At 40.2% G+C, this 15010-nt stretch overlaps 1 protein-coding gene across 7 annotated transcripts in view; it reads left to right on the top strand.

Annotated features, from left to right (window-relative positions):
- Nucleotides 1-15010, top strand: part of Ambra1 (autophagy and beclin 1 regulator 1) — a 188631-nt gene that overhangs the window by 64425 nt on the left and 109196 nt on the right. For 2 of the 7 annotated variants that reach the window (XM_051144131.1, XM_051144135.1), the window contains 2 exons: nucleotides 8741-8827; nucleotides 13770-13949. The exons of 2 other annotated variants lie outside the window; for them this stretch is intronic. In XM_051144131.1, the coding sequence (XP_051000088.1) occupies nucleotides 8741-8827; nucleotides 13770-13949 (267 nt within the window). The remainder of the gene's footprint in view (nucleotides 1-8740; nucleotides 8828-13769; nucleotides 13950-15010) is intronic. 3 more of the 7 variants (XM_051144132.1, XM_051144136.1, XM_051144133.1) reach the window with 2 other exon arrangements.

Here is a 15010-nt window from a genome sequence, read left to right on the forward strand (position 1 = left end):
TATGTAGCTTGTAAGTCTTAAAAGCAGACACAGACATGTTTATAAATAACTGCAGGGAGAAGATTTTTTTTGTTGTTGTTGTTTTGTTTTTAAAGATAGTCTGTTTATATAGTCCTTGCTGGCCTAGAGTTTATGATCAGGCTAGTCTGGAATCCCAGAAATCTACCTGTCTCCACTTCTGCCTCCCACATGCTTGAATGCAAAGTGTGCATCACCATGTCCAGCCCCATGAGATCTCTGTCTCTTAAGAGAGAAACCAAATACTGTGGAGTATTAATCTTCTAGTTGGAGGAGCTAGATATGAGTTTTGAAGGATTTTTATAGTTTATTTAGAACAGAGGTTCTCAAAGTATAGTCTAGAACTCCAGAAGTCTAGAGGTTTTTCTGAAGGTTGAGATATCCTTTGTCTTTTCTCTTGATTCTTTCACAGAGGTACTGTGGGGTTTCCTAGACCACATGGCATGTAATGAGATTATATAACTAATCACTAATCGAGTGTATGTGCTCTTGCCATTTGTGATTTTAAATAAAGTTAAGGATCAGTAGGTCCCATATAAACGAAAATTGTAGAGTGGCCCCATGGTTTTGAAGGAGTCCTGATATCAAAAGTGTGAAAACTATCTGTAATCCCAGTACTCAGGAAAGCAGAAGTAGGTGTATTGCTGTGAGTTTAAGGCCAGACTGGTCTACAGATTGAATCCAGGACAGCCAGGGCTACACAGAGAAACCCAGTCTTGAAAAAACAAACAAACAAACAAACAAACCTTCTGAATAGAATATCTAAAAGGAAAGAGAAAATTAACTGCAAAACTTTCTGTGCCAAGGTATAGTGTTTACATTTGATTTTCTAGATATACGGAGGCTTTGGGTTTACATTTGGTTCCTGAAATTAAACTGTAGATGTCACACAGATAAACCAAGGGAATATCCTCCCCCCTTCCCCTCTTAGTTTTTCAAGACAGGGTTTCTGTGTTATACTGGCTGTCGTGGATTTGCTTTGTAAACCAGGCTATCCGCTTGCCTCTGCCTCTGGAATTCTCTCTTAAGGCATGAGCCACCAAGAGCCCCTCAGATCCTGATCTAAATTCTTCTGTCTGCAGAGGCTATGCAGCTATGATACTTGATGTTTGTACTGGTTGGAGAATATGCTTTAGCGTATTGGTTTTCTCTGTAATCTGACTACCAGAGTCTTTAGGGTGTAACTTTTTAGTAAAGAAGTATTGTCACTGGCTTTTATATTCTTACTAGACTACTACCCAGACTTTCTGCTCCCAAATCCTACTATCTATTAAATTTATAGTGAAAGTTTGTTGTTTTGGTTTATTTTTTTGTTTTTGAGATGGGGATCTCTTGTAGCCCAGGCTGGCCTCTAACTCATGCTATGCAGAAGGTGACCCTCCTGTTTTCACCTTCCAAGTGCTGAGATTTTAGGAATGTGCTACCAGATCTACCTGAAGGTTCTTTTTTGGATAATCTGTCTCATGCTCCTTGACCACATTTCCCCCCACCCCACCCGACCCCCAGCCTCCGAGTTTTCTTCTATTGTTTTTTTTTTTTTTCCCCCCTTCAAGACAGTGTTTCTCTGTGTAGCCTTGACTGTCCTGGAACTCACTATGTAGACCAGTCACAGAGATCAACCTGCTTCTGCCTCCTGAGCACTGAGATTAAAGGCGTGCACTACTACTGCCTGGTAAAATGTTCACAGTATATTTGAATAACAAAGTTTTGCTTGTGACGAACATGGCTTTTTGGTCACTTGGCTTTTAAATCAGTCTTTTGTTTTTCTGCCCAGCTTCTTCTACTCTCTTGTCTTCATTTTTATCAAAACATACATGTAAAACAGAGAAGCACTTGAAAAATATTCATAATATTAATCAGAGAGAAGATTCATATAAAAGCGTAGGAATTTTACAGCTTAAATTGTGCACCTGTTGACTTGTGTTCTATGCACAGCTTAATAATCTTTTTTTCAAGACAGGGTTTCTTTGTGTAGCCTTGGCTGTCCTGGACTCCCTTTGTAAACCAGGCTGGCCATCTGCCTTCCTTTGCCTCCCTAGTGCTGGGATTAGAGGCATGCGCCATCATACCCAGAAATACATTTTTAAAAGTATATTTATGTTTTGTTTTTGTTAAGATTATGTATACAGTGTTCTGCCTGCATGTACACCTGAATACCAGAAGAGGGCACCAGATCTCATTCTAGATGGTTATGAGCCACCATGTGGTTTCTGGGAATTGAACCCAGGACCTCTGGAAGAGCAAGCAGCCAGTGCTTCTACCTCTGAGCCATCTCTCCTGCACCCCAGCTTAATAATCTTTTATTATTTTGGTAAGGTACTAGAAACCCACCAAAGTCAGCAAGCTCATCCACATGGTCAACATCACGATCGCCCCCGCAACACACAGTGAGTCATCTCCTTCAGTCATGCCCCAACCCTACCCACCAAGATTTTGCTATGTTATGCAGGCTGGTCACTAGCCTTTATTTATTTGTTTGTTTGTTTGTTTGTTTATACAGTGCTCTGCCTGCGTATACACCTGCATGCCAGAAGAGGGCACCAGATATCATTACAGATGGCTGTGAACCACCATGTGGTTGCTGAGAAATGAACTCAGGACCTTTGGGAGAACAGTGTTCTTAACCTCTGAGCCATCTCTCCAGCCCAACTTTTAATTGTTCTTTAATAACCAAAGGATTAGCTAGAATTACTTTGCTAGGCTGTCTTTCAAGGAATTTATGTAACCAAATATTTTGGAAAAGAAGCAAGAAAGTCCCCCCCCCCCCCCCAAAGGGTTCTTTAAGGGCAGTAAATATTTTAGGCTTTGTCTCAGTATCAGTCAACTCTGCCTTGGTATTTACCTCCAAAACAGCCACAGATTTTGTGTATACACACACACACACACACTAAAACTTTATTTTAAAATGCTCAACTCAGAGTCTAGAGTTTATCAAATGTGTCTTAGAACGGTAGGGCAATTTGCTGTTTTAAAGAAATCTTTTTAAAGTTAGACATGGTGTTGCATGTCTTTAATAGTACTTTGGAGGCAGAGACAAGTAGATCTCTGTCAGTTTGAGGCTAGCCAGGGTTATATGTAGAGAGGTTGCATTTTTCCTATCTCAAAAAACAAAATAACAACAACAACAACAAAACCTTCTTATTTAGGGGCTGCTCTGATAGAAGACCTGAATTCTATTCCCAGTACCCCGTGTAGCTCATAAGGGCCTATACCCCAGCTCCAGGGGATTTGAATGGCCTCTTCTGGCTTTTGTGGGCACTTGCACTCAAGTGTATATACCTTACAATGACATATATGCATACACATTATTAAAAAATAGAAACCGGTTGGAGAGATGGCTTAGCAGTTAAGAATATTGGCTGCTCTTTCAGAGGACCCTTTTTTAAATATCAGTACCTACAAGGTGGCTAACAACTGCAGGGACAGGGACAGGGGCAGGGGCAGGGGCAGGGGCAGGGGCATCTCTCTGAGTTCTAGGTCATCCTGGTCTACAAAGTGAGTTTAGGAGAGCCAAAGCTATTACACAGAGAAACCCTGTCTCAAACCCCCACACCTCCTCCCAAAGAGTAAGGTCTTAAAAAGTAATAAAAGCAAACCTTTAAAAAGTTAAAAATGTTACTTCTTTTTGAAAATGCTACCTCTTTTAGATTTTCCTAAAATTTCTGAAAATCCAAAATAATTTTCTGTGTTGAATTTATTTATTTGTTTATTTTTTTGAGACAGAGTTTCCCTGTGTAGCTTTGACTATCCTGGAATCACTTTGTAGATCAGGCTGGCCTTGTACTCACAGTGATCTACCTGCTTCTGCTCCCAAGTGCTGGGATTAAAGGCGTGTGCCACCATGCCCAGCTTGAATTTAATTTTTATTATAGTTATTTGTGTGCATGTACATGTACACATATGTCACTTCACATATGTGTAGGTTAGAGGACAATTTGTCAGTTTTCTTCATGCACCATGTGGACCCTGGGGATTGAACTGGGGTTGCCAAGCTTGATGGCAAGTGCCTTTACTTCTAGCCATCTTTTCTGAGCTCTATCCTCAGACCCTTGAATATTGGATATTTTAATTTGTTGTTTTAGTTTTGAGACAGGGTCTCATATAGACCAGGCTGGTCTTGGACTCATTATGTAGCCATGATGGGTCTTGGACCCCCCTGATCCTTTTAACTTCACCTTCTCAATGCTGGAATTGTTAAGTGCATACCACCATGCTCATATCTTATGGTTGTCTGTTTGTTTTGGGATTTGGGTTTCATTGCTTTCTTTTTGTTTTTGTGTTGTTTTGTGTTTTTGAGAGACAGGCTCTATGTAGGCTATCTTGGAGCTATGTAGATCAGGATGGCTTCAATTTCACATAGACTCTCCTACCTCTGCCTCCTGAGTGCTGGTATTAAAGGCATACTACTACTTTGCCTGTCCGTTTTTCTGTTTTGTTTTGTTTTTGAAAAAGGGTTTCGCACACTGAAGCCCAGGCTGCTCATGGTAGTCTTCTTGCTTCAGCCTTCCTTACAAATGGCAGGGAATCACAGGTGCCAGACATCATACCTGGCTTTTATTTTATTTTAAAATAATTTCATTTTACAGAAAAGCTGCAAAAACAATACAAAGAGTTCTCAAATGCCCTTCACCCACATTTCCTAAATGTTTATGTTTTGGCACATCTGTTACATCATTTTCTTTTGCTCTATCGTTTGAATATAGTTATTCCTTTATGGTTGATTATTGTTATATTTATATTTTAGTATTTGTGGTAATTTTAAAAAATACTTAATAATCTCAAATTATTTTGATAAAATAGTGGCCTTTGGGCCTTTAGAAAATATGCTGCTATTGGTGAAAGGCTTTTAAGTAGTCCTTGTGTATCTTACACACATGACTACACAGAAGGCACAAATTATAGTATTTTCTTCCTGGTCTCCAGGGATTCAAAGTAGCATGGCCCTTGTGCTTCACTGAAACACTACTGGTACAGAGAACCAAGTAGGCAAGCTGTTAGAGAAAAGAGGATTGTTTGCTTGTCTGTCTGTTTCTGTCTCAGTTTTTGCGGCTCTCTAAAATATTTCTAAATTGAGATTATTGGTCAGGGGCCTAGGGAGATGGCTCAGAGACTAAAAGAACTTGCTGGCACCTGACATGGTGACACACACCTTTAATCTCGGCACTAGGAAGGCAGAGGCAGCCAGGACTACAAAAGGAGGAGGGAAAAAAGGAAAAAAGTGACAACTTCAAGCCTCAACAAATTTGACTGACCCTTCCTTCAGCCTTCCTGATTTCATGTTATCAAATTACATGATAGATGATTAAATCAAGTCATACTTGTGTGTACCTTCCTAGTCCATTTACTCATGTCATTCTCCATTCCTTCTCCCTGCCAACGGTAGTAGGAGGGCACAAACTGAGGATCTAGGTATGGTAGTGACATTGTCTACTTATCTCATAACTCCAGTTCATTCTTTAATCCATATCAACTGGAAAAGCCTATTTTTATCACTTGCAGTGAATTTCTGTCTCATCAGTCATTTGTATATTTGGAGAAACATTGCTCATTTGTATTGCTCTCTTGACTTCATGTATTAGCAACTAAAAATCTCTATAACGTATAGGTCTCACACACACACAGTCTGGCCAGGTCCATTGCTTTGTCTGTTGGTACACAAGGTTTTTGGAGTGAGTAGGTATAAAGGATGCATGTCCCAAGAGAACCCCCATCAAGGACTCCCCAGAGGCAAAGCTTAACATTTTGATGCTATTCTGATTTCAAGAAGTTTTCCTGGTTAAAATAGGAAGTTAGGATGGGAACTGGAGTATGTAAGATATCAAATGGAGTCACTAAAATTGAAGTTGTCTAATCTTGACTGTCTCAGTTCAGGAATCTTTGTTTTAGCATCCCTTATAAGCCTTCTCATTTCTCTCTGAAATTTGTCACTGCCTTGACATAGTTTCCTAACTTACCAGGTTTATTTTCTATGCAGAAGCAATGAAGCAGGTCACTCTGAAAGCCTTCTGCTGCCTTCCAGAGTAGTAGTCAGAGCTCAGGGATACTCAGCACCATCTGCAGAGCACTTTAGAATTGGGTTGAACAGTCGTTCAGGGTTTTCTTGTCCTTTTTTCTTTCTTTCTTTTTCTTCTTCTTGTTTTTCAGGACTGGGTTTCTCAGCCAAGGCAGCCTTGGCTGTCCTGGAACTTATTCTGTAGACAAGGCTGGAAAGAGCTCCTCCTGCCTCTGCCTCTCAAGTGCTGGATTAAAGGAGTGCACCACCATCACCTGGCTATCTTCTAGGTTTTTGAAGGCAGGCAGCTTCAGCCTGGTCTCAGAGAATGATTTATTAGCACTACATAGAGGGCATAGTTTGGCCAATTTAAAAAAAAAAAGATTTATTTATTATTTAAACAGTATTCTGTCTGCATGTGCGCACATTCGACACAAGAAGGCACCAGATCTCATTACAGGTGGTAGTGAGCCACCATGTGGTTGTAGGGAATTGAACTCAGGACCTTTGGAAGAACAGCCAGTGCTTTTAACCTCTGAGCCATCTCTCCAGCCACGGCCAATGGGTTTTAAGCTACAACTCAGAACAGCAAGTTTTTGCTGGGCTTTGTTACGCATGTCAGTGATCCCAGCATTTTTGGGGCAGAGGCAGGAAAATTTCTCAATCTGGACCAGCATGGACTACAGACCTTGTCTCAAACAACAAAAATAAGAAACATGTGCTGTTGCAGAGGGAGTGACTATAATAACAAACTGTATGTTGTATATTTGAAGAAACTGGAAGAGGTTTCGACAGTTTTTAATAGAAATAATAAAATATTTGAGGAAATAAACATGTTTCACCTGACTTAAACATGACTCAGTGTATTTAACCATTGAAACACCACAAAGTACCGTGCTAATCTGTACAATCTTATGTTTTTATGTGTCAGTAAAGAAATAAGGTTTTAAAAAGAGGAAGTAAATTGACGGGTACAACAGTCTTCTCAAAATCTGACTTTTCTTTTTTGTCTAGTTTATGTATTAGTACTTTAGACTTTCCCTACCTATCACAAACAGCTTGTATTTGAAATACCAAAACATGCCAGCACTTTTGTTACGATGTTAGGGGAAGAAAGCATGTCAGTTAATCTGTGTTACATGATTTAAGGTAATTCCAATTTATGACATGTTGGAATGTGGGGAAAAAAGTGTCTTTTAGAATAATGAAATACAACATTTCTGCTGCTACAAACAGTGATATTACCAGACGGAAGGGGCATTTCATTACCTTTTCCCATCTCCATTGGGCGTATTCTTTCTATTGAATGTGAGGCTTGTTTTATTTGAAGTTTGGACCTGTGGGCTTTGTCTCAGTAAAAGACATACTTAATGGATGGTTGTCCCAGGCAGGAAGGGTAAAGCTAAGGTGACAGGTGTCAGTTGTTTCTGCCGTGGTTGTGACTGGAAATGCCATCGTGGGCCAGTTGCTAGGATAGTGACTGCCCATGATTATACCTAAAGCCAGCTGGTTTTAATAACACTGAATTTTCTTAACTCAATTGGAAAAGAAGGGTAGCTGCTGTTCTTATCCTGCAGATCTGTTTAAGGAAGATTCTGGCAGGGATCCGGAGACCTGCTCCTGGGAGAGCCGGGCAAGATGCTTCTGGAAAGGAACAATATGCACTTTTTTCTGAGACCACTTCCTTTGAGATTTGTTCTCTGCTAGGAGTTTGACTGGCTGCCAAGCATATTTGAATTAGGAAGTAGTGTGGTAGACCAGGATGCCCCTGAACCACACCTGTTTATCAGATGTGTTTTATTTAAATAACCTTTACTGTATTTAAGTTTACTGAAACTCAACCATGAATTTCATGTAGAAGCCCATATTTCTGGTTTTATAAAATCAGACAAGGCAGCAGTACTAAGTCCAGCTTGTAGCTTGGTAATTATTGGCTGCAGCTAGTGATAGGATTCTAATTTTCCTGTTTGCCAGTATTTATTGTTCATCATGGCTGCATGCAGCAGGCACTTGTTTCCTACCTTGCCTCTGGAACGCTGTATAGTACAACTCAGAGATTTGGGAGTTTAGATAGGCCTTCATGGGAATCCTTATAGTTGTGTATTGTGTACTTAAGTCTCTAGTCTCAGTGTTCTTGTGAATACAGTAATTCTTAACATCTCACAAGTATGCTGAGGCCTGGGACCCAAAAAACTGCCTAATAAAATGTGTGTTACTAGTATTAGTTGAATTTATGATGTGGCTGGATGATAAAAGGGAAGATTTTTGCCAGTTATTAAGATAGTCTCAAGTATACTCTTTCTCACAAAAAGGGTGTGGATAGAGCAGAGGGAGTAGATGACGAGGCTGTGTGGACATGATGGTGTGCTGGAGCTTATCGCCAGAGTAAGCATGTGCTGATCTCTCTGTACGCCTCATTTTCCAGTTATGTTGCTTCTAGCCTATGTGTCTGCAGCAAAGTGGGATAAGACCATGCTTCTGATGCGTTTGTTTGTGTCTCACTGAAGAGCAGTATTCAGCATAATACAGTGGTCACATCCAGTATGGGAGCTCTGTCGCTCCTCATTTATTAGTGTTTCTAATTAGAGGTATGGAAGGGTAAGACCCCAGCTAATAGGTGCTAGCTGGCTGCAAAGGGGGATGTTATTTACCTCTCCTCCATTTCCCTTATGCTTGACCTCTGAGTTGGTAATTGACAGGGATTATTGCCATCTTTTTAATCTCTGCTAGGAGGCTGCTGGAGTCTTCCCTCATTTCATTATCCCGTTATGATGGAGCAGGATCCAGAGAGCACCCAATTTACCCAGACCCAGCGAGGTAAGGCCAAAGTGAGAAATGGCACTAGGAGGGGGGAGGGGCGGCCCATGGGGTTGCCAAGTTGTGGGAAGCCCCACCTGTGCCTCTCTGGTCCTGGTGCTCTTTTGCTCTTCAGTTACAGTGTTGAGGCAGGTGTTTCAGGAGATTGGGAGTTGTTGCAGGTAAGTGAATGGCATCTCTGGTGACAGATTATAATTGAGCTCTTGTCCTTTGGAATTCACTATCTGTCAGTGGAGCATAGAGGGGTTGGTTATGTGTGGAGGGCATAGGAGTTCTTTCCTGCTGCTCAAGAGGTGTTGCCCATCAGATGGACAGCCACAAGGAAAGCCAAAGTTTTGAATGTTTCATTTGTAGTGAAATACTTAAAATTAAACAAATTTAAATATTAAAAGGGTAAAAATAAAGCCAAATTTTGGACACTATTCAAAAGAAGAGATGAAGGAAGAATAATAAATAGAATGAAATAAGTTGTCATTTTAGTGAACTGCTTGCTTTATACTGTTCTAGAGGACATTTGAAAGGTTATTGAAGACATTTTGTGTGTGTGTGTGTGTGTGTGTGTGTGTGTGTGTGTGTGTGTGTGTGATGCGTTGCGATGCGTATGTATGCTTGTGGTGTGGGCACATGCAGAGGCCAGGTGAAGACTTCCGAGTTTTCCTCTGTTGTTGTTCATATTGTTGTTATTATCATTAACTTTTGAGACAGTGTTTCTTACTGAATTAGAAGTTTGCCATTGTGTTTGGACATGCCTTTCAGTGCTGGAGTCAAAAATACTATGCCAAGCTTTTTACACAGTGCTGGAGAGTTGAGCTCAGCTCCTTTCGCTTTTAACAGTAAACTCTCTTTTCCACTCAGCCAAATACTTATTTCCGTAGCCCTGAAAAATTTAAAAGGTGGGGGAAAAGGACATTTTTCATATGCACTTAAGGGTCCATCCTGAATTCCCTAGTACTGATGACAAAACCAAGGCTGGAACATTGAGTTGTTGTATTACATTTATCAGTGGAGAGCAGCCCCATGCCATTGTCCTAGCTGGATTTGATGACTTGTTAGAGATTTGAAAAGAATGGATAACTTGACTATTACTTAAATAGTATCAGAAAGTGCTATAAGGGAAATGATAACTTAGGTTTGGGCTTTGCAAGACAGCAGTGTAGGTCAGATAAAACTAAATGAGTTTTAAGGCAGTACTGTCCATCTGGAAACACCTTTAGATCAACTTACTCCAGGGTTATAAAGTGATTTTGTTGTTGCCAGAGTTTTGTTGCAATAGTGCACATTCTTTCCAAGATAGTAGTGCAACATTTTTTTCATGGCCCTCTTTATTTTGTTTTCCATATCCTCGAAGTATCAAATCCAAAGATCTAGTCAGTAGAGATGAACACACCTTTAATCACAGCACTTGGGAGGCAGAGGCAGGCAGATCTCTATAACTTCAAAGCCAGCCTGGTCTGCAAAGCCAGTTTAGGACAGCCAAGGCTACACAGAGAAACCCTGTGTCGGAAAACAAAACAAAAAAACCCAAAATAGGTAGGCAATTCAGATGGTGATTGAAGCAAGGATGTTTACATTAGTCTCTAAGCCCTTAAGTAGGGAAGGGAAAGGTTCTTTAAGAACCTTAAAACACTCAGCACAACTTCTTGTCATAAAACTGTTTCTTTTCAGGCTGGCCATGGCAGTGCATACCTTTAATCCCAGCAATTGGGAAGCAGGGGCAGGTAGATCTCTGAGAATTTGAGGTCAGCCTGGACTACGTAGAGTTCCAGTACAGTCAGGGCTACATAGAGAGACCTTGTGACTCTCAAGAAAAGCAAAGAAAAAGTTTCTTTTAAGACACCAGTAGGAATCTCATTCTCAGACATTTTAGACTGGGAAACTTCAATGATTCATTTTCGAGACAGGGGCTGAATGTACAGTGTGAACTGGCCTCAAGTTCACTCTGTAGCTGGTGGAGGATGCCCTCAAACTTGTGGCCTTCCCGCCTCTGCCTCAGATGTCGTTCTTTCATGCAATCTTTTATTTATTCCTACTCTAATTTCTTTACTACTGGAAGGGTTAAGAAATAAAACTTCTTAAACACTTAAGATGTTTACTTGGAACACTTCATGGTTGTTTTGATGGTGCTCTAACTCCTCAATAGGAGGGTATTTGTTACCATCTCATCATGTGTTGCTTTATTTCTTTTCCCTCCTACTTTGTGTCCTGTATTATATGGATAGGTCAAGGCTTTTGTGAGATATTTTCCAAAGCATGCAGAAACTTAGGTTCCCCTGGATACATAAGAGGGCAAAACTATGATGTCAAAAATCACTCCTCCTTATTTATTTGTTAATTTGTTGCTACTAGTACTGTAGTTTCATAGTTTAGGAAATTCCTATAATGAAATTAAACAACTAGGGGTTATACAATGCTGTACTTAACATCTCTATACAAAAGAGTAGTCTCTCTTCATTATTACAGCAACAACATTATTTCTAACACCAATATCAATAACAGTACTTTTTTTTTTCTTTTGGTTATCTCTGACCATGCATAACCTGAGAAATGGGTACACTCATTGTCACTTATGTTCTCTTCCTGATCAGTTCTCTTGAAAATTCTTTCCTGTTATGTATTTTCTTCTCTGGTCTGATTTCTTTTAATTTAATCCATGTTTGATTTCTGCTGGGTCTTTTTGTTTTTGTTTTTCCAGTATATTAGGTAACAATAAGAACAACATGGTCTGGAGAGATGGCTCAGCGCTTAAGAGCACCGCCTGCTCCTCCAGAGGTCCTGAGTTCAATTTCCAGCAACCACATGGTGGCTCACAACCATCTATAATGTGACAATAAATAAAAAAAAAAAATAAAGAAAAGAAAAGAAAAAAAGAAAACTTAAAAAGAACAACACAAAGCACTGACTTCTGTCCATATTTGGTGTTCTGTGATTGAATGCTTGGCAACAGGTGCCTAAATGAATAACGAAAATACCATGAGTTGGGGCATTTGGGAAACAGTTTATTTTTATTTCTTTATATATTTTTGTCTAGCCTTCTGTATGTCCTATGCCCACCTACTGTACAAAAGTAATTTGGATTCAGCATGCTCAGTGTAGCGTAGTATTTTAACCCAGTAACTTCTGCGTTCCAGTACCAACCAGCTCCTTGGGAATTCTATTTGATGACTGGCCCAAAGGACAACTTTGATGATAGTCTTGAGTCCTATTGCAGTTGATTACAAGGTAGCCCTACCGGAAACAAAGTATCAAAGGTGCTGGAAGTCATACTGCAAGATGTTTACAATTTTTGGGTGTGTGTGTGACTATCTTACTAATATAACTTGCCCATTTGGCCGCAAAATTACAAGTCTCCCATCCTCTTGAGTAGCTGAAATTATAGTCACACCAATGTGCCAGCAATAAATACTTTCAATCAGATACTTAATATTCTCAATAAAAGGAAAACAGAACCCACTCTTCCCTTTTTAATATCCAAACATTATAAAAACATAAAAATCCCCCCAGGTTTGTAACACCAGGTTTATGAATTTGGTTTTGTCTTAAATATAGAAATATTTTTATATACATAATAGTATATATCTATCACTCTATAATCCTTTCTCTACTTTAAAATTTTCTTTTAGAAGAGTTTTCTTATGAGTAGATGGAGATAATTGTTATACACACGTACATTTTAAAATTTTGAGACAGGCTATCGTATTGCTCACGCTAGCTTCAAACTCATGTAGTTGAGACTGAACTTGAACTCCTGATCCACCTGCCTCTAGCCTCCTAGTGCTGAGATTATAGGCATGTGTCACTGTGCCCAGCCATTTTTTTCTTATTTAAGGCCTCATGGTGTTTCTCTGTGTGAAAATGATTTACTTAATCTGTTGCTGGTCTTCTGGGTTGTCTCCCAGGTTCTCCCTATTGATGACATTGCTGCAAATGAACTTTCTCTTGTATGCATTTGCGTTCTTCTGCATTTCTGTGTGATATAATTTTCTAGTGGACTTGCATCATTGTGTCTTTTTTAGACTTTTAAGTCTTGCAATTGACTTAGCAATCACTTAACATTATCATATAAGACATTTTTCTGTTGTGTTCACATGTTCTCAGCTTAAAGCCTCAAGTTATAGAACATTGTTGTAAAGATGCAGGAAAACGTTAAAAAAGGGAAGGACTGTGTAGAATTGTGTGATATATTAGACATTATCAGAGATCTTCAAGACAGGTCTTTGGTTGCAACTGGAATCTAGATTGATGGTTTTATTGGGACCCTAGCAAGGGAGATGGGTCTTCCATTGCTGTAATTGTATGAATTGGAATATCTTTTTTTCTGTTATGACTCTAAATCCCTATCCTGAATACTTTTCCATGCGCAAATACCTATGATTAATCTGTGAGGGAGGGAGAAACTAGTTTCAAAGAGACGATTATAAGGAGAAAGGTGAAAGCTGGAGCTGTGTGTGTTAGTTGAAGAAAGAAGTCCCTGTAAAGAGGATACTTGTGGGCATCTTTGTTAATCAATCATCTTCTGGCTATTTTCTCATCTGTAAAATGACCAGAGTTGATTACTTAAGGTCTCTTTCATTTCTTAAACTTTGTGTATGGATGGTGAACAGGGAAGAGCTATTTAAGGAAACCCTGAGAAACTAAGCTAGGTTCCATAAGAGCCTAAGAAAGAAGAAGGGCCCAGTGCTAATCCTCTTGGCAGGGGCTACTCTTGATTAGCAGATGACTGATTACATGGCCTGTTTGCCTTATCTCAGAACAGAAGCTTTGGGATAGTCTGACACACTTATTCTACAGCACAAACCTCCTGGTGCGCTAAATGGCCTGTATTTTTCATGTATCCGGAGTTTGTCTCAGTAGGGAGATGCCATGGGAAAGCTGGCTTTAGTGTCTTTTTCACAGTTTTCCCCACATTAGTGCTAGTTTGTGTTTGTCCATCTCTCTCTCTCAGATTATCTCCTGCTGCATACTACGCCCAGAGGATGATCCAGTATCTCTCACGGAGAGACAGTATTCGCCAGCGCTCCATGCGCTACCAACAGAACCGGCTTCGTTCTTCCACCTCCTCTTCTTCTTCAGACAACCAGGGCCCATCAGTAGAGGGAACCGACTTGGAATTTGAGGACTTTGAGTAAGTATATTCTCAATTTGCTTCCTCCTCCTTCCTCCCAGACTGAGAGTGCTTCCAAGTTGGCCACTGCTTTTGGAGCAGTGGTAAGCATTCTTGCCTCCAAGTCCTAAGTTATTATTAATGAGTAGCAAGCTGGGATGAGGGGCAGAGGGCTCAAGTACCCAGAGCACTCCCATTTCTGGCTGTTGCGTTGCTGATTCATCAGAGCCTTTGGGAAGAGACAACCCTTTGGGCCCCAGGCCAGTGTGAAAGAGGATGGCTGCTGCTCTCCTACACACATTTCTATCTCCTCGTAGCATGTATGGTGGAAATGCTTTTCTTGGGTTATCTTCCCAGGAAAAAAGGAAGCAGGAGGCTTGGTGCTTATTCTCTAGGGTAGATGTGACAATATGAGTTTCATTTTAAATATTAGATTTCCTTGAAGTGGATCTTCTGTCGTAGTAACCTGAATAAACTGATTCCTCTCTTGCCTCAACTTAATCTCCCTGTTCCTGGCCCCACCTGTCAGATTAATGTAGTGGGTTGATGTTGCTACCATTTTACCCCAATTGCAGCTGATGCCACTGCCTCTTCTTCCTCATCTTCTTTCTCTCTCTCTCTCTTTTTTTTCTTTCCTTGTTGCTGCTGTTGTTGAGTAGGGCGGGGATGAGGCCAGAGAGTAGGATCAGCCCCAAGCCATAGAGCCCATGCTTTCCAACCCTATTGCTGAGTTTTACCTCTCAGACATTCTATTCCTGACCTTCTAGCCATTTGTTGTGCTCCCAGCCTGAAACTGAGTTTTCTTGGCTTGTATTGAATTAGGCATTTGGCTTTTGTTTTGATTTTTGTATTTTGCCCTTCTTCAACATGCAAAAGAAAAAGAAGCATTTCCCTCTCCTTTTTTGAGGACATTATTGGAATATGGCAGTCTCCTCTGCCCTTCTTGACATGTTTTAATAGATCTGGGACCTTAAGAGTTCTTACTTATCCCCCAACCATCTCCCTCCTGTCAGCTGCATGGATAGTTGCCACAAACTATCTTGTAATAGAGCTATAGGATATGTTTGATCTCTTTGCCGGAA

This window comes from Acomys russatus, chromosome 4 (assembly GCF_903995435.1).
Source record: "Acomys russatus chromosome 4, mAcoRus1.1, whole genome shotgun sequence".
In the NCBI taxonomy this organism is placed as follows: Eukaryota; Metazoa; Chordata; class Mammalia; order Rodentia; family Muridae; genus Acomys; species Acomys russatus.